The 23,098-nt window shown below is 37.4% G+C and overlaps 1 protein-coding gene across 1 annotated transcript in view; it reads right to left on the bottom strand.

Moving 5' to 3' along the window:
* Window positions 1–23,098, bottom strand: part of ARMC3 (armadillo repeat containing 3) — a 73,622-nt gene that overhangs the window by 38,316 nt on the left and 12,208 nt on the right. The window contains exons 3-8 of the mRNA XM_025043479.1: window positions 20,656–20,773; window positions 17,224–17,349; window positions 12,217–12,285; window positions 11,821–11,996; window positions 9,226–9,420; window positions 5,910–6,093 (exon numbers count right to left, since the gene is read on the bottom strand). Coding sequence (XP_024899247.1) covers window positions 5,910–6,093; window positions 9,226–9,420; window positions 11,821–11,996; window positions 12,217–12,285; window positions 17,224–17,349; window positions 20,656–20,773 — 868 coding nt within the window. The remainder of the gene's footprint in view (window positions 1–5,909; window positions 6,094–9,225; window positions 9,421–11,820; window positions 11,997–12,216; window positions 12,286–17,223; window positions 17,350–20,655; window positions 20,774–23,098) is intronic.

Raw genomic sequence — 23,098 nt, 5'->3', positions numbered from 1 at the left:
AACCTCATTATGAATGAAGTTTGCTACCTGTGGAGAATTATTTTAAAGCTTCATGATTATTTACTTGCAATACAGAAGTATTAGGAGATAACTTTGTTAATCCTGATAAGTTTTTAGAGTTTATCATTGTTATTAATGTCAAATAAGGCATGTCTAAAATAAAATAAAGCATGCCAGATCTGGCTGGGTCTGGCAGAGAGAGTCAAGGCAGGCAACAGTTGATAAAAAAAAAAAAAGGTAGACAAGGAATACATGTAGGACCAGAAAAGGCACAGTCTAGAACGTAGGCAGGGAGAAAGAGGTGATTATTGTGGATTATTGTGAAAGAGGTAATGGCGTTAAGAGGTAAATAAATCTACAAAAATAGAAGAAAATAATCAGGTAAATGAGGAAGATGCCAGCCAATCCCCTAGCCCTGGCCCTAGGGAACAGGATATTGGTTCTGTGCTAGCATTGTGTTCTGAACAGAGTGGGCCACTCCACCCACAAATGTTCTGGCTAAGGCAGTTCCAAATCCTCAGGGGAATTCTGCTTCTGGAGAAGCTTGGAATGGAGAAATGTTCTCAAAGCCCTATCCTTCCAATCAGAAGAGGGTTCATGCCTGAGGATTTATTGGGAGATGTGGACAGAGAGAAAGCTTGACTCTTTGTAGAATCAGCTCTGTCTAGAAGCTCCAAGAGTCAATCTTCCAGACCAGATATTGCCTAGGCTGTAAGAAAATTAAACCATCTCTTTACCCATTAGATCTGCAAATTCATTTGACACACGTTTCCAGTGTTTGTACAGTCACAAAAGGTGGAACAAATTTAGGAAGGAAGGAGACTATGCCAGAATGGATAGAGGAAGGTTTCCAGCTGAGCAATCTGGATTATGAAATGTAAGCTTTTACAGTAACAGATGAAATCTGCCAGGTAACGGTGAAGGACTGCTACCATAATATACATGGGTAGTCGGTTGAGCAGTTAGGGTAGATGTAAATCTCATCCCATCTGGAAAATGAGGCTTCTGCTAAGCAATGGAAGTTAACTTTTGTCCCGTGCTTGCTTGGTATTCCAAAATAGTGGGTCAGAGTACCTGAGTTCCTGTACAGGTTCTTGTTTAATCTACTATAGTAGGGATAGATGAAGGCTCTGGTGTGAGGAAATTGATAGTGTATATAACGCAGAATGGGCTACACTAGGTTAAAGCATGAGAAAATACATTTTAAAATTTCTTACAGAAAGATAGGAAAAAAAGTTATTTTATAGAAACCTCAAAAAGCGGTGGAATTAAAAAATGTGATTTTCCCTCTAAACCTAGCCACTGGAAGAATGTGGATACCAATGGGTCAAAACAGGATCTCCACAATCAGAATCCAGACTAAGGGCCTAAACCAGAGCAAATGTGTATAAAAATTATGGTCTGGCATAAGTTATATGCTCCAGAGCACAATGGAGAGTATGCAAGCAAGAACAAACTGATAACCAATGGCCATGTGATAGTACGAGATCGAAGAATCTCTGATTCCGAGCTTGGGCATCTGGACTTAATCCTGTTTATTCTAGTCCAAGAGTTATTAAGTTGGAGTTCGTGGATCCAGAAGGCATAGATGGGCTTCTGGTAGCCCATGAACTCCCTGAAATTATGTGCAGAATGTTGTGTATATATATGTGCGTTTGGGAGGGGGGGACGTTTTCATCAGATTTTCAAAGAAATTAAAGATGCCTCAAAAGTTAAGTTTGGGTAACGTAGTTGGATGTGCTTGGAAGTCATGAGAAATATAGGCAGGAATTCAGAAGACAGGTCGTAATTAGATACAGATCTGGGTATTCATAAGCAAATGAGGAGTCAGCTGAACCATCTGTCACAAGTGAGATTACTCATAAAGATTTCAAAGACAAGACTGAACCAAGATAGGAAGGCAAGTTTAATCCTGACACGACAGGCCGATGAGAGGAAGCTGGTCAAGGCAAACTGGTCAGTCTGAAGATTAGGGTCCTCATCAAGGAAGAGGTGTGTTATGGAAATCGAAGAATAAGAATTTTCCAGAGAAGAGGGCAATCAACAGTGCTGAATGTCAGAAGAAAATCAAGTAAAGAAAAGGCTGAAAATGTATCTGTAGAATTTAGAAGTTGGGAGGTCAATGTCAAATTCTACAAGGACTGTTTTGGTGGAATGGAGGAAGCAGAAGTCACATGCAGAAGGTTGATAGACATAAGAGAAAGAAGTTGATTACGAAGAAAAGGAGAAAAAGAGGGCCGGGGCACGGGCACAAGAGAAACAAACAAATTTTCATGAGACACAAGAGAAAGAAACAAATTTTCATAAAGTATCCCTGGTCAATGAACAGTTATAGTTCAGAATACAATGAACAAATATAGTTCAGAATACCCCGAACTTATATCAACTTCCTCCTATAGAACATATATAACTATAATACTATTAGAAGAAAACATGAGGGGAAAGTTTCATGACACTGGATTTAATGTCACTAATGACTTCTTGGCACAGGCAAAAAAATTTATATATATATTGGACCACATCAAAATTTAAAACTTCTGTGCATCAAAGGGCACAATCAACAGAGTGAAAGACAACCCACAGAATGAGAGAAAATATTTGCAAATCATATATCTGAAAAGGAATTAATATCCAGAATATATAAAGAACTCCTACAATTCAACAACAAAAATTAAATAACTTAATTAAAACAATAGGCAAAAGATTTGAATAGACATTTCTCTAAAGAAGATACACAGATGGTCAATAAACATATAAAGAAAATGCTCGATATCATTAATCATTAGAGAAATGCAAATCAAAAAGCAGTGAGATACCACTTCACACCCATGAGGATGGTTACCATAAAAAAAAAAAAAAAAGGAAAATAACAAGATTTGGTGAGAAGTAGGAAAACTGGAATCCATATGCCCTGCTGATTGGAATGTAAAATGGTGCAGCCACTATGGAAAACAGTATGGCAATTCCTCAGAATATTAAATATAGGATTGCTATATGATTCACTTCTGGGTATATACCCCAAAGAATCAAAAGCAGGGACTTGAAGAAGAGATATCTGTACATCTATTTTCATAGCAGCATTATTCACAATAGCCAGAAGGTGGTCGCAACCCAGATGTCCATCCAAGGAATGAATGGATCAACAAAATGTGATCTGTACATACAATGGTATATTATTATTCAGCCTTAAAAAGGAAGGAAATTCTGATAAACCTTGAGGACATCATGCTAACTGAAATAAGTCAGTCATAAAAGGATGATTATTGTATAATTCCACTTATTTAAGTACTTCAAATAGTCAAAATCATAGAAACAAAAAGAATGGTGGTTGCTCAGGATCACAGAGAGGAGGAAGTGGGGACTTATTTTTTCACGGGTACAGGGCGTCATTTTGCAAGATGAAAAGAGTTCTGTGGATGAATGGTGCTGACGATAGCACAACGATGTGAATTTACTTAATGGTTAAGTGAATTTACTTATTGGTTACTTAAGCAGTTAAGAGAGTAAATTTTATATTATGTGTATTTTACCACACAAATTATAAAATAGAACTCATTTCTTTTCCTTCGATCAAAACCTGCTCCTCTCTTGAGTTACCCAGAAACGCGGGTGGCATCATTCTACTTCCAGCTGTCCAAGCCAGAAACTGGGCCTCGTCCTCGACATCACCTCCTCCTCCCCCAACACATGTAGTCATTCAACAAACAATGATGGACCCTCCCAATGCGCCACGCATTGTGCTGGTGGTTCTTGCAATGCCTCTGAGTCCGTTTCGGCCACCACATCTCTGTTTCAAGACACCTTCACCTGTCACCTACAGCAACCCCTCAATCCCCTTCCTGGTCTTTCTGTCTGGTCCCGCACGTTTCCATCTCTTCTCCACGGTGCGGCAAGAGTGCTCTTTCTTTAAAAAGTAAAAGTGTGCAATGTTCCCTCCCCTCTCTAAGACAATTCAAGGCTCTTTGTTGCCATCAAAATAAAGTTCAAAGTCTTTAACTTGTCTTATGACGCTCATCGGCTCCTCCCTCTACAGCCTTAACTCTCAGTCGTCTCCTGCCTTCTAGTCACCAAGCATTCTGAAAACCTCCTCTTCTGGAACTTGCCACACTCTATCTGTCTCTGGCCTTTACAAACACTATTCCTTCGCCTTAGAGCGGGGGACTCCAAACCCCAGGCCACAGGCCAATACCGGTCCCACAGCCTGTTAGGAACCGGGCTGCACAGCCGGAGGTGAGTGGTAAGCTGCAAGCAAGAGAAGTTTCATCTGTGTTGGCAGCCGCTCCCCAGCGCTAGCATCACCACCTCAGCTCCACCTCAGATTATCAGACGTTAGATTCTCATAGGAGAACCCCTGGTCCTGAAAAGTTTGGGGACCGCTGCCTTAGAGCATTGCTGACCCCACCGTCCCCATCTCCCACCCCCTCCATCCTAACAGGACTGTCTTTGCACAGCCAATTTCTATTATTTACAATCGATCCTAGCCTGAATAGGTCCTTCCTATTTCAGGAGGCCTTATTTGATCCAAGTCTGCATTAGGTGGCTCTCCTGGGTGACCCTGTTTTTCCATCGACAAGCACTTTTAACACTGCATTGTGATTATCTGTTTACTTGCCTGTTTTGTGTTTACTGACACCAAGTGAGTGGCTCATTAAATCATTAATAAAGAGGTCCAGAGAGGCTGCAGTCACCCACAGTCACATACCTAGGTCAGCGCGGCACCAGTAATGGAACTAGTAGTCAGACTAGACCACCAGGAACTCTCTAAGAAGTGCTATTTCCGGTGCTATGTCACATGATGGGTGATGAACTCATGAAACTCACTATCCCAAGAGGGGCTGGGACAATCTTCCAAAGGCCCAGCCACACTAATAATCCAAAGAGAAGTCGCGATATGCAAAATTTTAGATGTGACATTGTTCCTGTCTTCCCACTGCACTCTCTTTGGGTCTCAAATAGGTAAGAAGGCCTAGGACAGATGGATGACAGAACCGACCAGGAGTGATAAGGTCTACTTCCACTGGGCAGAACACTGAACCAACCAACTTTGCCAACATTGAAAACCTTAATTTTACAGCCTGTCTTTAGAATTGGCACATATCATGTAACTCACAAGACCATGCTATATCTACAGTGTACTGGACAGTGAAATTTGGCTTACTGCTTTAAAACTTTGCCTTGAAGAAATCCACTATGTGTTGAAAAGGAAATGTTTCCCATAACGTACACATAGACATATGTACAGATATGAGTATATATGTTTAGAATATAAATCATTTAAACTAGTCGGAGTTGTCATCATTAATACAAGGAGTGATGTGGAAGGAGTAAATAAAGTCACATCTTTTACTAAATAAAATACTCCAAATATACATAAATTAAAACCATAATTTCATCTTTGGTGCTTGTGATATAATTAATCTCTCATATTTTACAGATTTATGTCAACATAGCTTGCTGCTGAAATGAAAATTGTATTATGTATGTAGTATGAGCATATTATTTTTCACAGCTCTATAACATGGCACTGACTCTAGCTGAAACTTGAAATTACGATGTGGATATCATTCCAAATGTGGATTTATTGAAACAATGTTTTCAGGATCATAAGCAACGTGTACATTCTGCATAATTCCAAAATCAAGAGAAATAAGGCTTAAAACTTAATTTAGGATTGAATGATTTAAAAAAGATAGTTATAATTAAATCATATTAGGTTTATTATATCCTTGACAAAGTAATCTCTAGTTTAACTCATTGGCATTGAGATAAATTTTGGCCTTAAATAGTAAGTATAGCACTATTCTCAAATAGTCATTAAAATGGCAGACAAATATCTAGTGTTTGTCAGTACTAATCCAAATCAAGAATACAAGAGAGAATAGGGATGCTGAGTATAAAATGAGACATACGATCATAAGCTGCTTTGGTAATTGCTTTTGCTGCATTCTTCTGAATATCAGGAATTGTAGAGTTTTCTGCAAATGCTAGGAGCTTCTTAAGACCCCCCGTCTGCTGAATCAGCACCATAGTATCCATATCTTCTAGGCAATTGGCAATCACTGAAAGCGCTTCTATGTGAAGGTCATTCAATTCCTAATAATAAAAGCAAACTCTACTTTAGAAAGTCGTTCTAAAAGAAATTTATACTTTCCAAGTTTTACTACCAGAGGGACTAAGGTCAGTCAGAACACAATAAAATTAATTTTGTTGAGATGGAGATCCAAGGAAACAAATCTGTTGATTAATAAAACATCATTCTAACTATTTGCCCCACCTCTTCTCATTTCCCCTATTCCAAAGTGTTTTACAGATAAAAAGTAATTACTGGAAACTTCTGGTAATGGTATCCAAGTGAAAGTGGTCATATGACCTTCCATTAAAAACAATTTTAAAATCTAAAGGAAATATTTTTTGATTAAGCAGACAGAAACAGAAGGAAATAAATATAGTCCTTACGATCTCCAACTGGTAAAGGGAAGTATTGTGAGTGTGTGGCCTTCCTGCCTGAGGAATCTCTCAAATCCCCATAGCAGTGGGAAACTGCAGCTTACCTGAACAGCTAGAAATTTAAGGTGGAAATCGTTAAAGTGAGAGAAACACAGAAAGGATGTACCGCCATCATGGCATTTCTCACAGCAAAAGCGTGGCAATGGGCTCGTGCTCATGGAATTCACTGACCTCACCCTGGTCCCCGGCATCCTAGAGCAGCAGGCCTGATAGAATGGCCTTTTAAAGACTCAACTGCAGGGTCTGTAGGTGGTGATACGTTGTCAGTCTGGGGCAAGGTTCTGCAGGAGGCTGTACGGGCTCTAAACTAGCATCAGTGTATGGTGCTGTCGTTCCCATAGCCAGGGTTCATGGGCCCAGGAATCAGGGGAGGGAAATGGGAGTGGCAGCACTCATCATTACCTCTAGTGACCCACTAGCAAAATTTTTGCTTCCTGTCTCTGTGACCTTATGCTCTACTGACCTAGAGGTCTTAGCTCCAAAGAGAAAAATGCTTCCACCAGGGAACGCAAACAGTGATTCCACTGCACTGAGAGTTAAGACTCCCACCCGGACACTTTGGGCTCCTCATGCCTCTAAACCAATAGGTGAAGAAGGGGTTAACTATGCCAGCTGGGTGACTGATGCTGACCACCAAGGAGAAATCAGACTGCTACTGCACAACAGAGGTCAGGAAGGGTATATTTGGAACACAGGAGACCCTTTAGGGTGTCTTAGGATTACCGTGCCTTAGGATTAAAGTTGATGGAAAACCACAAAGACCCAATCCAGGCAGGACTACTAATGGCCCAGACCCCTAAGGAATGATGTCTATGTCACTCTATCAGGCAAAGAACCAAGGTGAACTGAGTATCTGCTGAGGGCAAAGGGAATATGGGATGGGTAGTGGAATACAGCAGTTACAAACAGCAAGTATGACCATGTGACCAGTTACAGAAAAGAGGCTGTAATTGTCATGAGTATCTCTTCCTCATTTTGTTTTGAATATGTGCGCGTATATGAAACATCTTTGTGTTCTTCCCTCTCTTATCCCCTTACACAACATAAGATGTACTGATTTTAGAAACTAGTATTTAAGTATTGTTAATTTTACATCATAGTATTTAAGTTACAGGATATCAAGGAGAAAAGTAATCATCACCCCAGAACTTTGCATTCTCTTCTGAGGAAAGGGTCAGTGTATTCTCGGTCATACAGAGGATAGTTGTATCGTGTTAGGCCGAAGTAGGACCTTGTTATTGTCTTCATTTGGAGATTAAGTGTGATTTAAGGAGATGTGTGTGGGTGCCAAATTGACAAGGGATGGACTCGTGATAGTTAATTTTAATATTTTAACTTGGGTTATGCCATGGTATCTGGCTATTTGGACAAACATTATTCTAGACCTAAAAAATTTAACTTTTAAGATGAAATAAATATTTAAATCACTAGACTGAGTAAAGCAGTTTACTCTCCACGTGTGCGGTAAATTACTCTTCTTGCTTTACCATAGATAAAACTATGGCGAAGTTTAAAAGACTAATTCTAGGCATTTCAGAAAATCATGAAGATCACGAGTAATAATTTAAAAATATTAAATCTTCTAAACCAGAAGGTTTTTTTTTTTTTCTTTAGGTGAGGCAACCCTTGGTTAACCTCACAGATTGCAAAGAACTTGTCAGCTTACAATCCCTTATTTTTTATTTTTTTAAAAATACGAGCAAGACGGGATTGGGCGTGTTCAGGGTGGCATGACCGTAGACTCTAAACCAGAAGATTTTAACTGAGGTATAATTGACATATAACATCATATTAGTTTCAGATGTATTACATAATAATTCATTGTTTGTATATTGTACAAAATGATCACCATAGTAAGTCTAGTTAACATTGGTCACTACATATAGTTATAAAATTTTTTTCTTGTGATAACTTTTAAGATCTGTTCTCTTAGTCATTTTCAGATATCAAATAGGGATTGTTAACTACAGTTACCATGCTGTATATCACATCTTCATGACTTATTTATTTTATAACTGGAAGTTTCTTTTTAACCTCTTCACCCATTTCGACCAACTCCTAATTGCCACCTCTGAAAACCATCATTCTGTTTTTTATATCTATGAGCTTTATATTTTTTGTTTTGTTTTGTTTTTACAGATTCCACATATAAGCGAGATCATGTCTGACTTATTTCACTTAGTATGATGCCCTCAAGTTCTATCTATGTTGTTGCAGATGGCAAGATTTCATTCTTTTTATGGATACATAATACTCCATTGTGTGTGTATATAGACATACATATATGTATACATGTGTATATATACGTATATTTGTATATATACACACCACATTTAGATTGTTTCCATATCTTGGCTATTATAATAATGCTGCAGTGAACATGGGGGTGAATACATCTTTTCAAGTTAGTATTTTCGTTTTCTTCAGATAAATACCCAGAAGTGGAATTGATGAATGATATGGTAGTTCTATATTTAATGTTGTGAGAAACCTCCCAGAATATTTAAAAAATTATTTTATAATGGCCTTTATCATTTGTCTGATTTGATTGTGGTGATAAACTATGTCGCGATAAGCAACTCAGTTCATTATACATAGTACCATGCTTGAATATAATAAAACTTCATTTACAAAAAAAAGTTCTACAATTCGTATTTTATAACAACATTTAGGAGACATACATTTTGCCGTGGACAGTTGAATGAATGTTATAAATACCTTAGTTTCCAGGATCTTAATAAGGAGGTCCATTCCTTGACTATCTCTCAGCATTGCTCTTGACTCCTTATCATTTGTAATAACGCCTAAGGTTTTGAGAGCCAATAACTGAATAATTGGATATTCCGACTTCAAGAGCTCTAATATAGAAGGGATTGCATTTAGTTCTTGTATTGTAGCTCGACACTGAAAATCCTGCCATGAAATACACATGATCAAATAAGCAACTTTTAAAGCAAAATGCAGTTTCAAGAATGAGAAAATTATATTTTCTAACAAAGAATGTTATAATTTTCAAATCTTTTATTCCAGATTCCCTTCCAAAATAACTCACAAAAATAAGCAAACCCTCAACTGACGACACCAAAATATTCATTTTAACCATGCAGACATTGTCAACAACAGGAAATAGACATGATCTATGACTTTTTCCGCATCTATTTTTTCTTTATTACACAGCGCATTTCTATTACTATAAACAGTATGACAACAAAACCTAAGCATAATGAAATTCTCTTCACACTCTATATCCTGTTTTAAATAATGTTTGATAAAATGAAATGATGGCATCAGCTCCTTATTATTTTCATTTAAATGGCTTGTTTATGAAATGCTTGTGTGCATGCAGTGCCATCGGTAGGCCCTGTGCATGCAAATTTACATCAGGTTTTTAGTTAAGATATTTACAGTATCAAGGGGTCATTAGAGTCTAGACACACTGCTCTGCATTGTGTGTCTGTAATTCTGTAGGTGAGTTGGGAGGGAAGGAGTTGGTTGGGGCGAGCAATGGAGAAAACAAGGCAAAAAGCTATGAATAACCCCCAAACTCTGAGTGCCAAATCATGACATTTGAAATGTAAAATAATATTAAAGGTGGAAAAGCTTCACTTACAGCTTAGTTTTCCTCTATGCATCCTTCAACTGACCTCTAATATTTAGCTTCCTTTAGACATAAAAATTGCAGGTTGCTGTTTGTTTTGGGTTGGATTATATGTCCTCAAAAAAAAATATGTTGAAGTCATGACCCTTAGTACCTTAAAATGTGGACTTATTTGGAAACAGCGTCATTGCAGATGTAATTAGGTTAAGGTCACAGCGGCATAGGGTGGGTACTTAATGGTGTCCTTACGAGATTGGTGTCTTTGTAAAAACAGAGAGAGAGAGAGAGAGAGAGAGAAATGACAGAGGGAGAGATTGCGGTGCTGCAGATGCAAATCAAGAGACACCAAGAATTTATGGCCACCAGCAGAAACTTGGAAGAGGCAAGGAAGGATTCTACCCAGAGTCGCAGAGGGAACGTGGCCCCGCTGACACCTTGATTTGGGGGTTCCAGCCTCCAGAACGGTGAGGGAGTAAACGCCTGTTGTTTGAAGCCACCCAATTTGTGGTACTTGGTTTCAGCAGTCCTAGGAAATTAATAGTGTGATTAACTAGTACTTCTGTTATGAAGAATAGTGAAGTCTTTTCATTTCCATATAGGGAAATAGAGCTCCAACGAGTTTGAGGATGGAAATCAAAAACGTGTGTAGTTACTTAGGCCTATTGGGCGAAGGAAAGCCTTAAGCAACCAGCGAAGGAAAGCCTTAAGCAACCAGAGAAGGAAAGCCTTAAGCAACCAAAGAGGATGCTCTTTTAGGGAAGAGCGAGGATGACACTGTCAGTGCCCAGACAAGTGGCAAGGACTAGGACCAGAGTATGTGCGTTTGCGGCCTTCAGCATGAGCCCTTTTGTCTCTTCTTTTATGTGATTTGTCCAGATACTCTGCCTCTCAGTGACCCCTCGTTCACCTCTGCTTCACCATCTCTTCCTTTCACACTCCACTGGTGGCTACTTAAAACCGTGTTTTTATATTTTCAGTTGATCAAAAAGCCGATCAAATGTGTGTGAGGATCGTTCAGGAACGTGAGCAGAATAGAAGAAGAAAAAGCTGTCCACACGATCAGGGGGCTGACCTGCTGTGGGTATGAGGGCGTGAATGTCGGCTGGGAGGTGGGGGCGCTGGTGGGGGACAGAAGACGGCAGGTGGGGGAGGGGAAGGCAGGAGGTTTCTTTCCATCACAAAGGAAAACAGCACAGTGAGGTCGCATCTTGAGATTGTGAATAATGAGCTGTTTGGCATACTCAACTCGCTGCGTTTTCACCAATAAATAAACCTAATCCAACATCCTGGTACACGGACTAGGGTGTATGATTCATCCAATGTGCTTAGTTCACCAGAGTCCAGGCCATTAGGTAACTGCCCAGGTCAAACCCAGTTCAACATGAATGTCACATTTCCCGTTTCAGAAGAAATGCATTTTATCTGGCATAATCCTACCTTTTTCTGGAATTTGTAAACCATTCTATTCTTTTCAAATCTAAATACATTTCTAAAATGCTTTTTCATGAGAGACAATTACTTCTAAGGTGTGAAAACTGAAAGGAATCTATACTACCGTTATTTTTTTCTCTGAATGGTAACTATTAAATAGTACCAAGATGAACCGATTAATCAAAACTGGTGTTTTAAGCCTTTTTCTTTTTTCTTATTTTTAATGGGAAAATAAATTCTATAATCAGTTTTGCTCAAAACATATTTTTAGAAGTTAATCTCACCTGGACCAAGTTGTAAATGCACTCAATAGAATTCTTCTTCACATCGGGGTCTGGGCTGCTCAGCAGCCTGATGAGAGGCTCTAATCCACCGTGTTCAAATATCTGCACTTTGCTGGTGTACTCTGCAGACATGTTTGCTAGGCAAAGACTAGCAAACTCATGGATAACTACTTCTTCTGCATATCAAAAATAAATAACACAAGCATGCTAAATGCCTATTACTCAACCATTACTCTAAAGCATGTTTTGAAAACCAGAGCTTCCCAAATCTTACTTGGTGGAGCCCAAATGACAAGCCACAATGGCATTTCATTAACTATTTTCAATAAGTAGTGTAATCAAATGTGAAAAATAAAGCAGTTTCATTTTCAAGATCCACATAGATTGCCAAGTTACCTTCTGGAGCGAGCTGAGCGATAACGGAATTCATGACATCTAACTCTCTTAACAATTTTTTAACATCATCTACAAAAGAAGAAACAGCATATTAATGTTTACTAATAATAATAATGGCCATGTCTGTTGAATAGTCCTTTATGAGATAGGTTTTATTATTTAATTTTACAGATAAGGAAATCAAGGCTCAACACCACACAGCAAGTGAGTGGTGGGGCCAGGTTTCATGCCCCGGTCCGCCTGAACCCAGAGAGATTCTCGCCTCTGCTCTTTGGCCACTGAGCTATTATGTTATACTCTCTTCCAAAACACTAGAAAAAATAACCATAAAAGTGCAAAATGTGCCTAAAACATATGCCTGTAAGTTGAGTTACTGTATCTCATGCTTGTTTATTATGTAACACTAATTTTTTGTTGTTGTTTTTTTGGAAAGGGATTTTCAAATTTTGATTTTAAAAAATCTTACGTGGAATGTAATTTAAAATTATCCTCAGCCTTTTTTGTATTAATGCATCTTGTTTACATTTTATTTCATTATCAAAAATGCTTAAAGGTAAGTATATTCATTTTTTAAGTTCATCTTTGTATTATTTATATAAGCCTAATTAAGGCTAGACAGGTATGGCCTTGCTTTCTTTTAGTTATCCTTAACCCCCTTTTTCTGAGAAATAAAGAATAGCTGATACTTCAGTTTTGCAATTTCTCTTCTTGGTCAATTACCTTTGTCTGTAAGCCAGAATTAGCATTACCAGAATTTTGGAAAAGTTCACTTTGCAGTAGCCAAAGCAGATGGTCTCTGGATGAATCTTTCCTCATTAACCGCTAGATATTCTAACCTTGTGTTGGACACCTTTTCCTGTGGGCTTCAGAGATGTGGCTGTTCGTCAACCTATTTCTGTTTAAAATGGCTAAATGAGGGCCGGCAAGATTATAGCCAGCTACATGTATGTGAATAGGCTTGAAGCACAAAAGAGTGATGGAGCTTCTGGGAAGGGTTGTGTCTCATGGTGGCGGGCATCATTTTACAGTTGAGACTCATTAAGGAAAATACATTCGCTCCACGGGTTAAGAAATAATAGCTTTGGCATAGCACTCAGATCCTTCCAAGTGTTCTGGTGAACTGCACAGATGTGTGCCTTCTGGAAGAGGGTACCGGTGGTCTCTTCTCACTCTCATGAGTCCAGTGTGTATTGCTTGGCATGATTTTTGTGAAGGCCCTACCAAAGGCTCCTCCTTTTCACATGCTTGAAGAAAAATATTTCTGGGCTTTTAGATCTCCAAGTACATGCTCCATTTATTAAACAAAATAAACTTCCATGTACTTCAATGTTTCTGCTGCAACGCTGAACATAAGTCATGCTCTGTGTACTCTTCTGCTACTCTTAGTTCTCTGCAGGAAGGGTCTGCTCCCCCGGGGAGGGGCCACCTTGCTGCATCTGTATGTGACACCATGCCTTGGTCTGCTCAAACGAGTAGAAAGTGTTCATCAGAGGATTCTTGGTGCCATGAAATTCCCTTCTAGATATGAATTTAGCCCAAATCTGTTCAACAACAGATCTAGCAGATCCATCCACTAAACAATTTCCTTATAGCTCAATGGACGGTTCGATCCACTGGCAGCTCTGATAAATTGGTGGTACCATTGATCGATTCGTTATTCTGCTTTTTGACACTAGATTGTTCAAAGAATCTCTCTTTTCTTGAGATTAAATCAGCAAAAATAATGGATAAGCTTCTACTTTCATCACTTTAAACACAATATTGATCTCTATCCCCTTCTTTCTTAACAGAGAACTCTCTTAGATATGGCAAATAAATAGAAACTACTACTTGTGGTTGGGCCACACAAATATGTTCTAGCAAAACAGTGTGACACCTACAATTTTAGGCTGTTTCAAAACTGCCAGCACCTTACTTCCTGGGGTACCGTCGTGCAGTCTGTTTTAATTGCATACTTATTCACAATTTTTTGGTTGTATAAAATTGGCCTTCTAATTTATTCTTGACCTTGTGTACCTTTTTCGATAACCCTTCTCCTCTGATGGCAAACTCTTCAGATTCCCTGAAGTAATTCTGCGTTTCGAAGGCTATTTATTTCTCAAGGACCCTAATGAACTCTCTCTTCAACTGACTTCGTTAAGTGAGTCTCTGTTCTATGGCTTCATCAACTAAATACAAACTGGCAGGTAAAAGAAGACAGTGGCCCGTTTTGATAAAAAGGTTTAATGAAGTCATTTACGTGTCTGTCTTGAATGACCCAGGATTAGCTCAGGCACATAGCTCAATTACTCTAGGAAAAAAGCGGGGAGTGGGGAAGAAGCAAAGCTGCAGAAAGAACTTGTACGCAACTGCACAAGGGAAAGACGGCTCTCATAGCTTCCTTTCGCGCCCAGCTTTCTGTTGGAACATTCTGTGGGTTTAGCCACTATGAACGTAGTGATATCGTTGGGTGCACGTGAATCAAAGGAAGATACAAATTTCTGAAGAACAGAAGTTATCTTACGACTGCCCAAAGATGACAATTTAACTGTGTAGCTTCAGACGTGCATTTATTTGTAAATTATTCCAGAAACATGACTTTTCATTTAGATCAAATGACTAGTTGCTCATTTTCTTATTCCACGTTTTCATGGACATGGGTGAAAAGTGAAGCAATAGCTGTTAATGGGTTGACTTAACAAAAAAAGAACTTCACATGCAGTTGAGGATCCGTGTCATCAGATAGTTCAAATGGGAAATCAGTTTAATTAATTCCAATAATAGTTTGTTTGTTTTTTCACCCAAGTCATAGTATCAAAAGAAAGCTCTTAGAAGTTCATTTAGCATACCCGAGACTCAAACACCCAGTGGAGACCTCAAAGGCAGCAAAGCTCTTTCCATCATTAAACTTGGCAGTTGCAGACTGCACTGGTCCTAGTGCTGACCACAGCCCAGCCGGCCAACCTGCAGAGTGTGGTTTGACAAGTCTCAGAGAGCCACGTCATTTAGCAACCAAATGTAATTGTGATTCTCAATATTTTGGGGCCATAGACTTCTTCAGAAACTTGTAAAATTCAATTTATAAGCCCACTCAGAAAAATTTTGCAAACTATTTGGAGGGCTTTACAGATTATAAACTCCACATATATTGGACAATGAGAATACTAAATAAAATTGAATAATAGAAATTAAGAACAAAAGTAAGAAAAAAAATCATACAGACCTGAACATTGAATTAGAAAATATAAGTGTAAACAGGAAATTATAACTCATTTGGAAGTTATTTCCAAATGAAATGCATTCTCCCCCAAAATTATTTAGCAGGAGAACCTCACTTAGATGTACACTAATGTTAAGAATCATAAAAGATTTGATGAACAGAAAGTCTACTAAACTGTGAGTCAGAGAGTAAAGTTCCAACTCTAGCTCTAATCTCAGTTCTGGTACTAACCACTGCATGACTGAGCAAGGAATCTAATCTTTTAAGGCTCTTTCTTATTTTTAAAATGAGGAGTTGCACAAAAGGTATTACGAAGCATCTTTAGTTCTCAAATCCTCTGGTGTGTTAACAGAATAAAACATATAAAAATTTTAAATTTTCCCTCTTTTGATTATAAATACATTCAATACAGCACATTCAACACAGCAGAGTTTGTATACAGGCAATCCCTGAGATAAATTTATGAAGGCCCTACAACATAAATGATTACTACCTTATTGAATTTCTCTGTGCCTCAGCTGCCTCATATATAAAGGAAATAATAATAACACCATCTTCATTAAATGATTTAATACATGAACAGCCTGTAGGAACAGTGCCTGGCACATCGTAAGTGCTATGTAAGTGTTGACTAAAGTTATCGTAATCCAGGTTGGTGAAACGTCCACTCCCCCACGACTGTACTCATCCTGCTGTCATCCCCAGAAATACTTACAGCACAGTCACCACTAAAGCTCTGGCAGTTGCCCCCGAACCCCTTCCACTGACAACCCCGATAGAGTCCTGACACTGCAGGTGCTGTTTGCGGAGTCTCTGCAGCTGAGGTGATAATGGTGCAGATGCCAGACAAAGCAGCGCCCCCGCCCCCATTCCTCCACTCATAACTGTCTCCGAAGACACTAATACCACAGTCCCTTCTGGGCACCACGGAATAAGGAGACTCCACTGCCTCTCACAGGGTCCAGGAAAAGTGAGGTGAAGGGGAGGCAGGATGTTGGAAGAGGAATCTGTGGTAGTGTTTTTGCTGAGACTGGTAAAAGGAGAAGGTATGATGATTTTAGCCACATGCCATGATAGAGACATGTTTATTCCTAGGAGCCTGAGTTTCATATTAGAATTCAGTCTCCACTAGAAATATCATTTTTTATTATAAATCACAAAGTTTTTGTTGGCTAACTTAAAAATCTACCATTATTGCATGAAAATGACTTACAAATGGAAAACACATCTTGTTCATTAGTCATGGACCACCTCTATTGGTATGGTTTTGTTCAAACTGATATTCTAATATACATAACAGCCTATTTTAACAAATACTATTATTCCACTCTATTAGATATATGAAAACATTCAAGCAACTAATAGGTCTGATTTAAGGAGTAAATACGTGTCTAAATTTATTTTTGGCAAAACATAGCTTGCAGCTTCAAAAAAATAAATCAAAATTTTTTACCATGGCTCCCTTCACTGTGAAATACATATGAAGTGTAACTTACTTATAGGCAGACAAATTACATTATACTAACTCAAAGAAAAAACTGTTTTCATTTTTAGAAACAATGATTGCTCCTACAGCTTATAAGACCGGAACAAACTACATCACCAACTTTGAGAGTTTTTGCACATCTTTATACTTAAAAAATATCCCTTGAAATATGAAAGCATACATTTGTTGCATTATACTTACTTTTTCATTAATATTGAAGTCATTTTAAATAAAATTAAAACAAATCCCTTAACTTTAAATTTAAAAGAAGGATAAAGCATTTCACGAGATTATTTGCTTCTTTTTAAAAGTTGACACTTACTATTAGAAGCCAGGATACCAAATATCATAGTAGCATTTCTTCTTACAATCTTATCTTCATGGGTGAGCAGTTTAGTTAAAGGTTCCACAGCTCCAAGTTCAAGGAGGGTTGCTTTATTTTCCTCACCTGCCATCACAGGTAAAACAAAATCATCAAGCTCACCAAAACTCTTTTTTGTGTCATCCTAAATTCTTATTTGCTATCTGCCTTTCACATTCCTCTTTGCTCCCACATGTTTTCCTCTCAGTATAAACTTTAGAATACAAGTATCTTGGACATTCGTTCCTCCCCCCGCCTCATGTTTACCAAGCTGGCTTCCTCTTGTCATTTAGTCCTTAGTTCCTCGTGCGCCTCCTGAGGGGTGTCCTCTGGCCACCGTGTCCAAAGTTATTATCACATCCAAGTCTTCTTTATCTCTCTCTGTCCATCCTGCTTTATTTTTTTTCATACCACTTACCGACCTCCGTGCATTGTTTGCCTGTTCTGCTGTGGCTTAACTTTCCATGAAGACAGATAATCATTTTATCTTATTTTCTCATATCCTCGGAGTGCCTAGCACAGTGCCAGTCATGTAATGACATAATTATAAAATCAATTAACATGCATAGGATTGTGCTATTTACTTTCCAGCTATTTAATAATGGCCCAGAGTTGTGTTACTGATTTTTAATTTAAGTCTATTGCGGTATGATATATATTTTGCATAATTGGAATTCTTCTAAATTTATTAATAAGACTTATTTTATGATCCGGTCTATTTTGAAAAATGTCCTCTATACACTTAGAAATAATGTATATTCTGCTGTTTTTAGAGTGCTCTATAAATATCCATTAGGTTAAATTAGTTTATATCTCTGTTCAAATCTTTTAGATCCTTAGGAATTTACTATTACTTGTTCCTTCATTTGTTGAGAGGGGGATATCAAAATCTCCAGCTATAACTGTGGATATCTATATTTCCTGGCATTTCTAGCTTCGTGTATCTTGAAGGTCTGACATTAAGCGCAAAACTGTTTAGGATTCTTCACAGCCTCTTGATTAGTTGATCCCTTTATCATTATAAAATGACCCTCTTTATCTCTGGTATTACTCTTTTCTCTGTCTACCTTTCTGATATTAATATAGCCAGCCACTCCATCTTTCTTTTGATTAGTGCTATCATAGAATATCTTTTTTTCATCTTTTTACTTTCAATAATTTGTGTCATTACATTCCAAGTGAATTGTTGGTGGTGGGAGTTAGTTTGCTCTTGCCTTTTATCTGACATAAAACTCTTTTTGATTGAGGTTTTGGTATTTGGACCATTTATATTTAATTTGATTATTGATATGATTAGGTTTAAATTCACCATCCTGTCATTTGTTTTTATATATGCCATTATTCTTTGTTTTCTTTTCTCTTTTTTATTTCTGCCTTCTTTGTATAAACCGATATTTTCCCTTTGTTGGTTTACTTGATATTCTTGGTTTTGTTATTTTACTGGTTGTATTAGGGTCTGTAGGATATGTCCTTAACTTACCACAGTCCACTTTCATATGAAATTTACAATAGTACACTTCCATTTTCCTCTTTCCACCTTGGTGCTGTAGTCATATACTTTAATTATACATATATTTCACACTACAAGTATATGATTATTATTTTTGTTTGAAAATATATGTAAGATCTAGTAAGGGGGTTAAATCTGGCCCCTTACTCGATCTTGGCCAGAAGGCAAATAATTCACCTTAAAGAACTGTTTCAGAAAATACAGCCCTACAAGAATTTCTGTATTAGTTTCACATAAAATACATGCCTACCTATTTATTTACCTCTTGTCATGTTAAAAGATGATATATAATTAGGTACATATGACGGTCAGATGACATGATGACTCTGTAAGACTGAATGAGACTTAGGCTACCACAGATGCATGATCTAATGTCTCCTTGAAAACTGGCCCAGAATTCTACATAATCCACTCAGGAACCATACCTTCTAGAACCACTCCTGCTTTTCTCTGGATTCCCAATGATGACTAGAGTGACATAGCAAGGTATTTTACCATTCGCTAATTGAATGATTTGTTCTCTGATACAAGCCCCAAAACAATGTTTGAAGAATCATTTCTTTAAAATCAAACTGCTCCTTAGGTTAAAAGGCTGTGTTAAAAATACCAAGTTACACTAAACTCTTCAAATAGTCCCAATTAAAACGTTATACTGTATAATAAAAATTTAACTTAATCACCATTTGGAATGAACTAAAATATGACCATCTTTTATGTTTGTAAATCTTCCATGAATAAATATTTCAATAGAATTAATTTGTAACATTTACGATGTTTTAATAAATTTGATTTTTTAACAATGGTTTTACTTTGACAGAAAAATTGCAAAGGTAGTACAGAGAATTCCTAAATATCTAACACTAAGTTTCCCCTGTTATTAATATTTTACATTAGTGGGTACATGTGCTATAATTAATGAGCCAATATCAATACATTATTATTAATGAAAATCAATAGCTTATTCAGATTTTCTTAGTTTCAGCCTCATGTTCTTTCCCTCTTCCAGGATTCTACCTGGTTCCCCCGTTACACTTAGTCATCATGTATCCTTAGCTCCTCTGGCCATGAGAGTTTCCCAGACTTGCCTTGTTTTTGGTAGGTGTGACAGTGCTGAGGAGTACTGGTTAGGTATTTGTAGGATGTCCCTGAATCAGAATTTGATATTTTTAAAATCAAAATTAGACTGGGGTTATAGGATTTTGGGAAAAATAACACAGAAGTAAAATGCCATTTTCATTACATTATGTTAAGGGCACATATTATCAACATGACTTATCACTGTTGATATTGGATTTGGTCACCTGGCTAAAGTAGTTTTGTTGAGTTTCTCCACTATAAACATTTTTTTCCCTGCTTCTGTATTGTACTCTTTGGAAAGAAGTCACTATGCACAGCTCACATGTGAAGAAGTTATATTACACGTCCTTGAGGGCAGACTATCCATGTAAGTTATTTGAAATTCTTCTGCATAGATTTGTCTTTTCTCTCCCATTTATTTACTTACTCTTTTTTTTTCCACATAGACTCATGGATATTTATTAACTTTGGGTTATAATCCAATACTACTTTATTTCGTTGCTCAAATCGTTCTGGCTTTGACCACTGGGAGCTCTTTCAGCTCCTGTGACATTAACAATTTTTTAAACGACAATACAACTTTCAAAACGACTCTTCCACCCAGTGACAAAATTACTTCTTAAGATTAAGTTAGGCACTTAGGGAGATAGATACATTACTTTTAGGTATTGCATTAAATGATATTCTGGTTGTCTGAAAGAATTCACCTGACAGGAAGTAAGTTAAAGACTCACGAGAGAAGTGTCCCTTATGTAGTAAATATTTTAAGCAATGAATGAAATAGATAAACTGAAAAAAATCCAAACCTTTTAAAGCAAATCTATAAATGGCTTCACATGCTTTGGCCAAAATTTCTTCTTCTGGAGAATTTAGCATTAACACCACGGTTGCTGCTTTTTTGCTTTCAATTGTTAGTGGATCAAACTAAAATGCAGAGAGAAAAATATCAGGTTGACAGTTGAGCTTTAAAAAGCACATAAAAAAATAAATGGTGTCTTGAGACTTAAAAAGAACACAATCTTACAAAAAGGATGTGGTCACTGACCAGTAAGTGCACTGTAAAGTTTTTCTTTGAAAAACATCACCGATACAGAGGCAGCTGTCGACATTGGCGGCTTTGGAATTGTTGGCGGATGGCGGAAAGAGCAAAGCGTTTTGGAATCTGGCAGGTTTAGTCTCTCCATTTAGCCATGTGGAATCAAACAAGTTATTTAAGCTGCTAGGGTTTCAGTTTCCTTTTCTGTGTAATGGGTATAATACTACCTTTCTCATAGGACTAAGGAGAGAATTAGAGATCATCTATGTAAAGCACTTAGCACATTGTCTGGCACATGATAGATGCTCATTAAATAACATATGTTAGTATATTCTCAATACATAAGAATCCTTGAGTACCGGTATATGTTAGATGCCTTGACAGTCTCAATAATCAGTACCTGTTTTCTGACCACTACGCTTTTTCTAGGGAAGTAGGACGGACATATGTGAAACAACTAAAAAGCAATAAAAAACAGCATATAACAAAATGTAAAATTAGATAAAACCTGGAACCAGGAAATGGGTAATATCATATAAAGAAAAAGTATAAGACTCTAAGAAGACCTGTATCCTGCTATGAGAACTTGAGAATTTATGTGTAGCTGAAATGGACAACAACAAATGACTCATGTCTCCTGTAGACTTTCTTTGGTTAAAGAGAAAATAAATTATTACACTATTTTTCTTCCATCTCTAGAGATCAATGGAAAAGGTAATTCTGCTTATGTTAAAGAAAAAAAAAATAGAATTTCAAAGCTTTGGCTGGTTTTCTGCGTTGACCTTCCTAAAAACAGACATCTTTTTGTGTTTTGGGCTATAACAAAAATTGACATTCCATTGTAGGTAAAGGATGGAGAGATAGATTACTCTGAATAAGGAAACATAATGGTTGAGGTTGGAAGAGTGTAAGAGACAGAGAAGATGATAGTGATCAATGATCTGAAGGACTTGGCTGGGATAAAAATTCCCGTTGGAGGAGAAACGGCTACTGGATTTTAGGACAGCATTCTCTAACATCCAAATTAAAGTTGTTGTTTGTGTATGTCTAACTCTATACTGGAAGCTCTAAGAGTTACGAAAGTCATGTCGTTTATTCTCAAATCTTCAGTAAAAGTCTGCCACATACACCAGGCTCGTGGCTCTTGTGGATTTCTGGTGATGGGACCGGTAAAAAAAAATGGCTCCTAGCAGAGCCTACAGCAATGGCTAGGACACTGGCTGCAACAATGATCGGGAGAGTGTGAGGACCTGGACATCCACATAAGTTTTAAGGAAGGACTTCTGAAAGTATTTGGGGATTGAAGCTCGAGAATCATTTTATCTAGGTATTAAAGGGTAGCCACAGAGGACTCAGGGTCATCCGGGTTACAAATGTGGCTTACTAGCCACCTTTTTTTAAATCTGAAAAATTAGGAAGTTGGATTATATCTCCTAGATCTCTTCCAGATATCAAATTCTAGGATTCTATAAAGTACAAAAATATATGGCAGAGATAGATAATAAATGTTGTGATGAGGAAGGGGAAATTAATTTGAACTGGGGTAAATGGAGAAAGGTCCACAGAGGTGGTAGAATTTTAGATATAATTTGAAGAATGGATAAAATAGAGTAGGTTGAAATGAGGAAGGATCTTTAAATAGGGAAAACAATACTAGAATGGTTTAAAATAGGAATGAATGAATGTTGTATTTATGATGATAAAATAGGAGTTTGACTAAACAGAAAATATATAATAGGAAGCAGAAGTAATATTGAATAATAAGGAAAGATGAGGCCTCAGCAAATGACCTAGACCTTCCCTTCATCTCGCTCTCTATGGAGGATAATTAACTAAGTTCAGAGAAAAAAGGATTGTGACTCTAGAAATTTATATCTGGCTGAGAAGTCATTTATATGGAAAAAAGACATGTTCAGGCATTCACAGACTCAACTATATACTCAAACAAATTTCTCGGCAAATACTCCAACCAAAATTGGGGAGGACAAAATATAAAAACAATTAGTGGTAGATGGATACAGTAAAATATACAGTTAAACCAATAGTAATGATGTTGTGAATCATAATATAACTTTTAAGAAAGGATTCCTGAAGTATTGGTGACACATTATAAGAATAAAAACTAGTCTAAGTGATTTTGTTGTTGCTGTGTTGTTGTTGTTTTTAACAAATTTCAGGTAAAAGAAATTTTTGGTAAAGAGAACAGACTCATA

The sequence above is a fragment of the Pteropus alecto genome, unplaced genomic scaffold (assembly GCF_000325575.1).
Source record: "Pteropus alecto unplaced genomic scaffold, ASM32557v1 scaffold11, whole genome shotgun sequence".
In the NCBI taxonomy this organism is placed as follows: Eukaryota; Metazoa; Chordata; class Mammalia; order Chiroptera; family Pteropodidae; genus Pteropus; species Pteropus alecto.
This window is presented reverse-complemented; position numbering and strand designations above follow the sequence as displayed.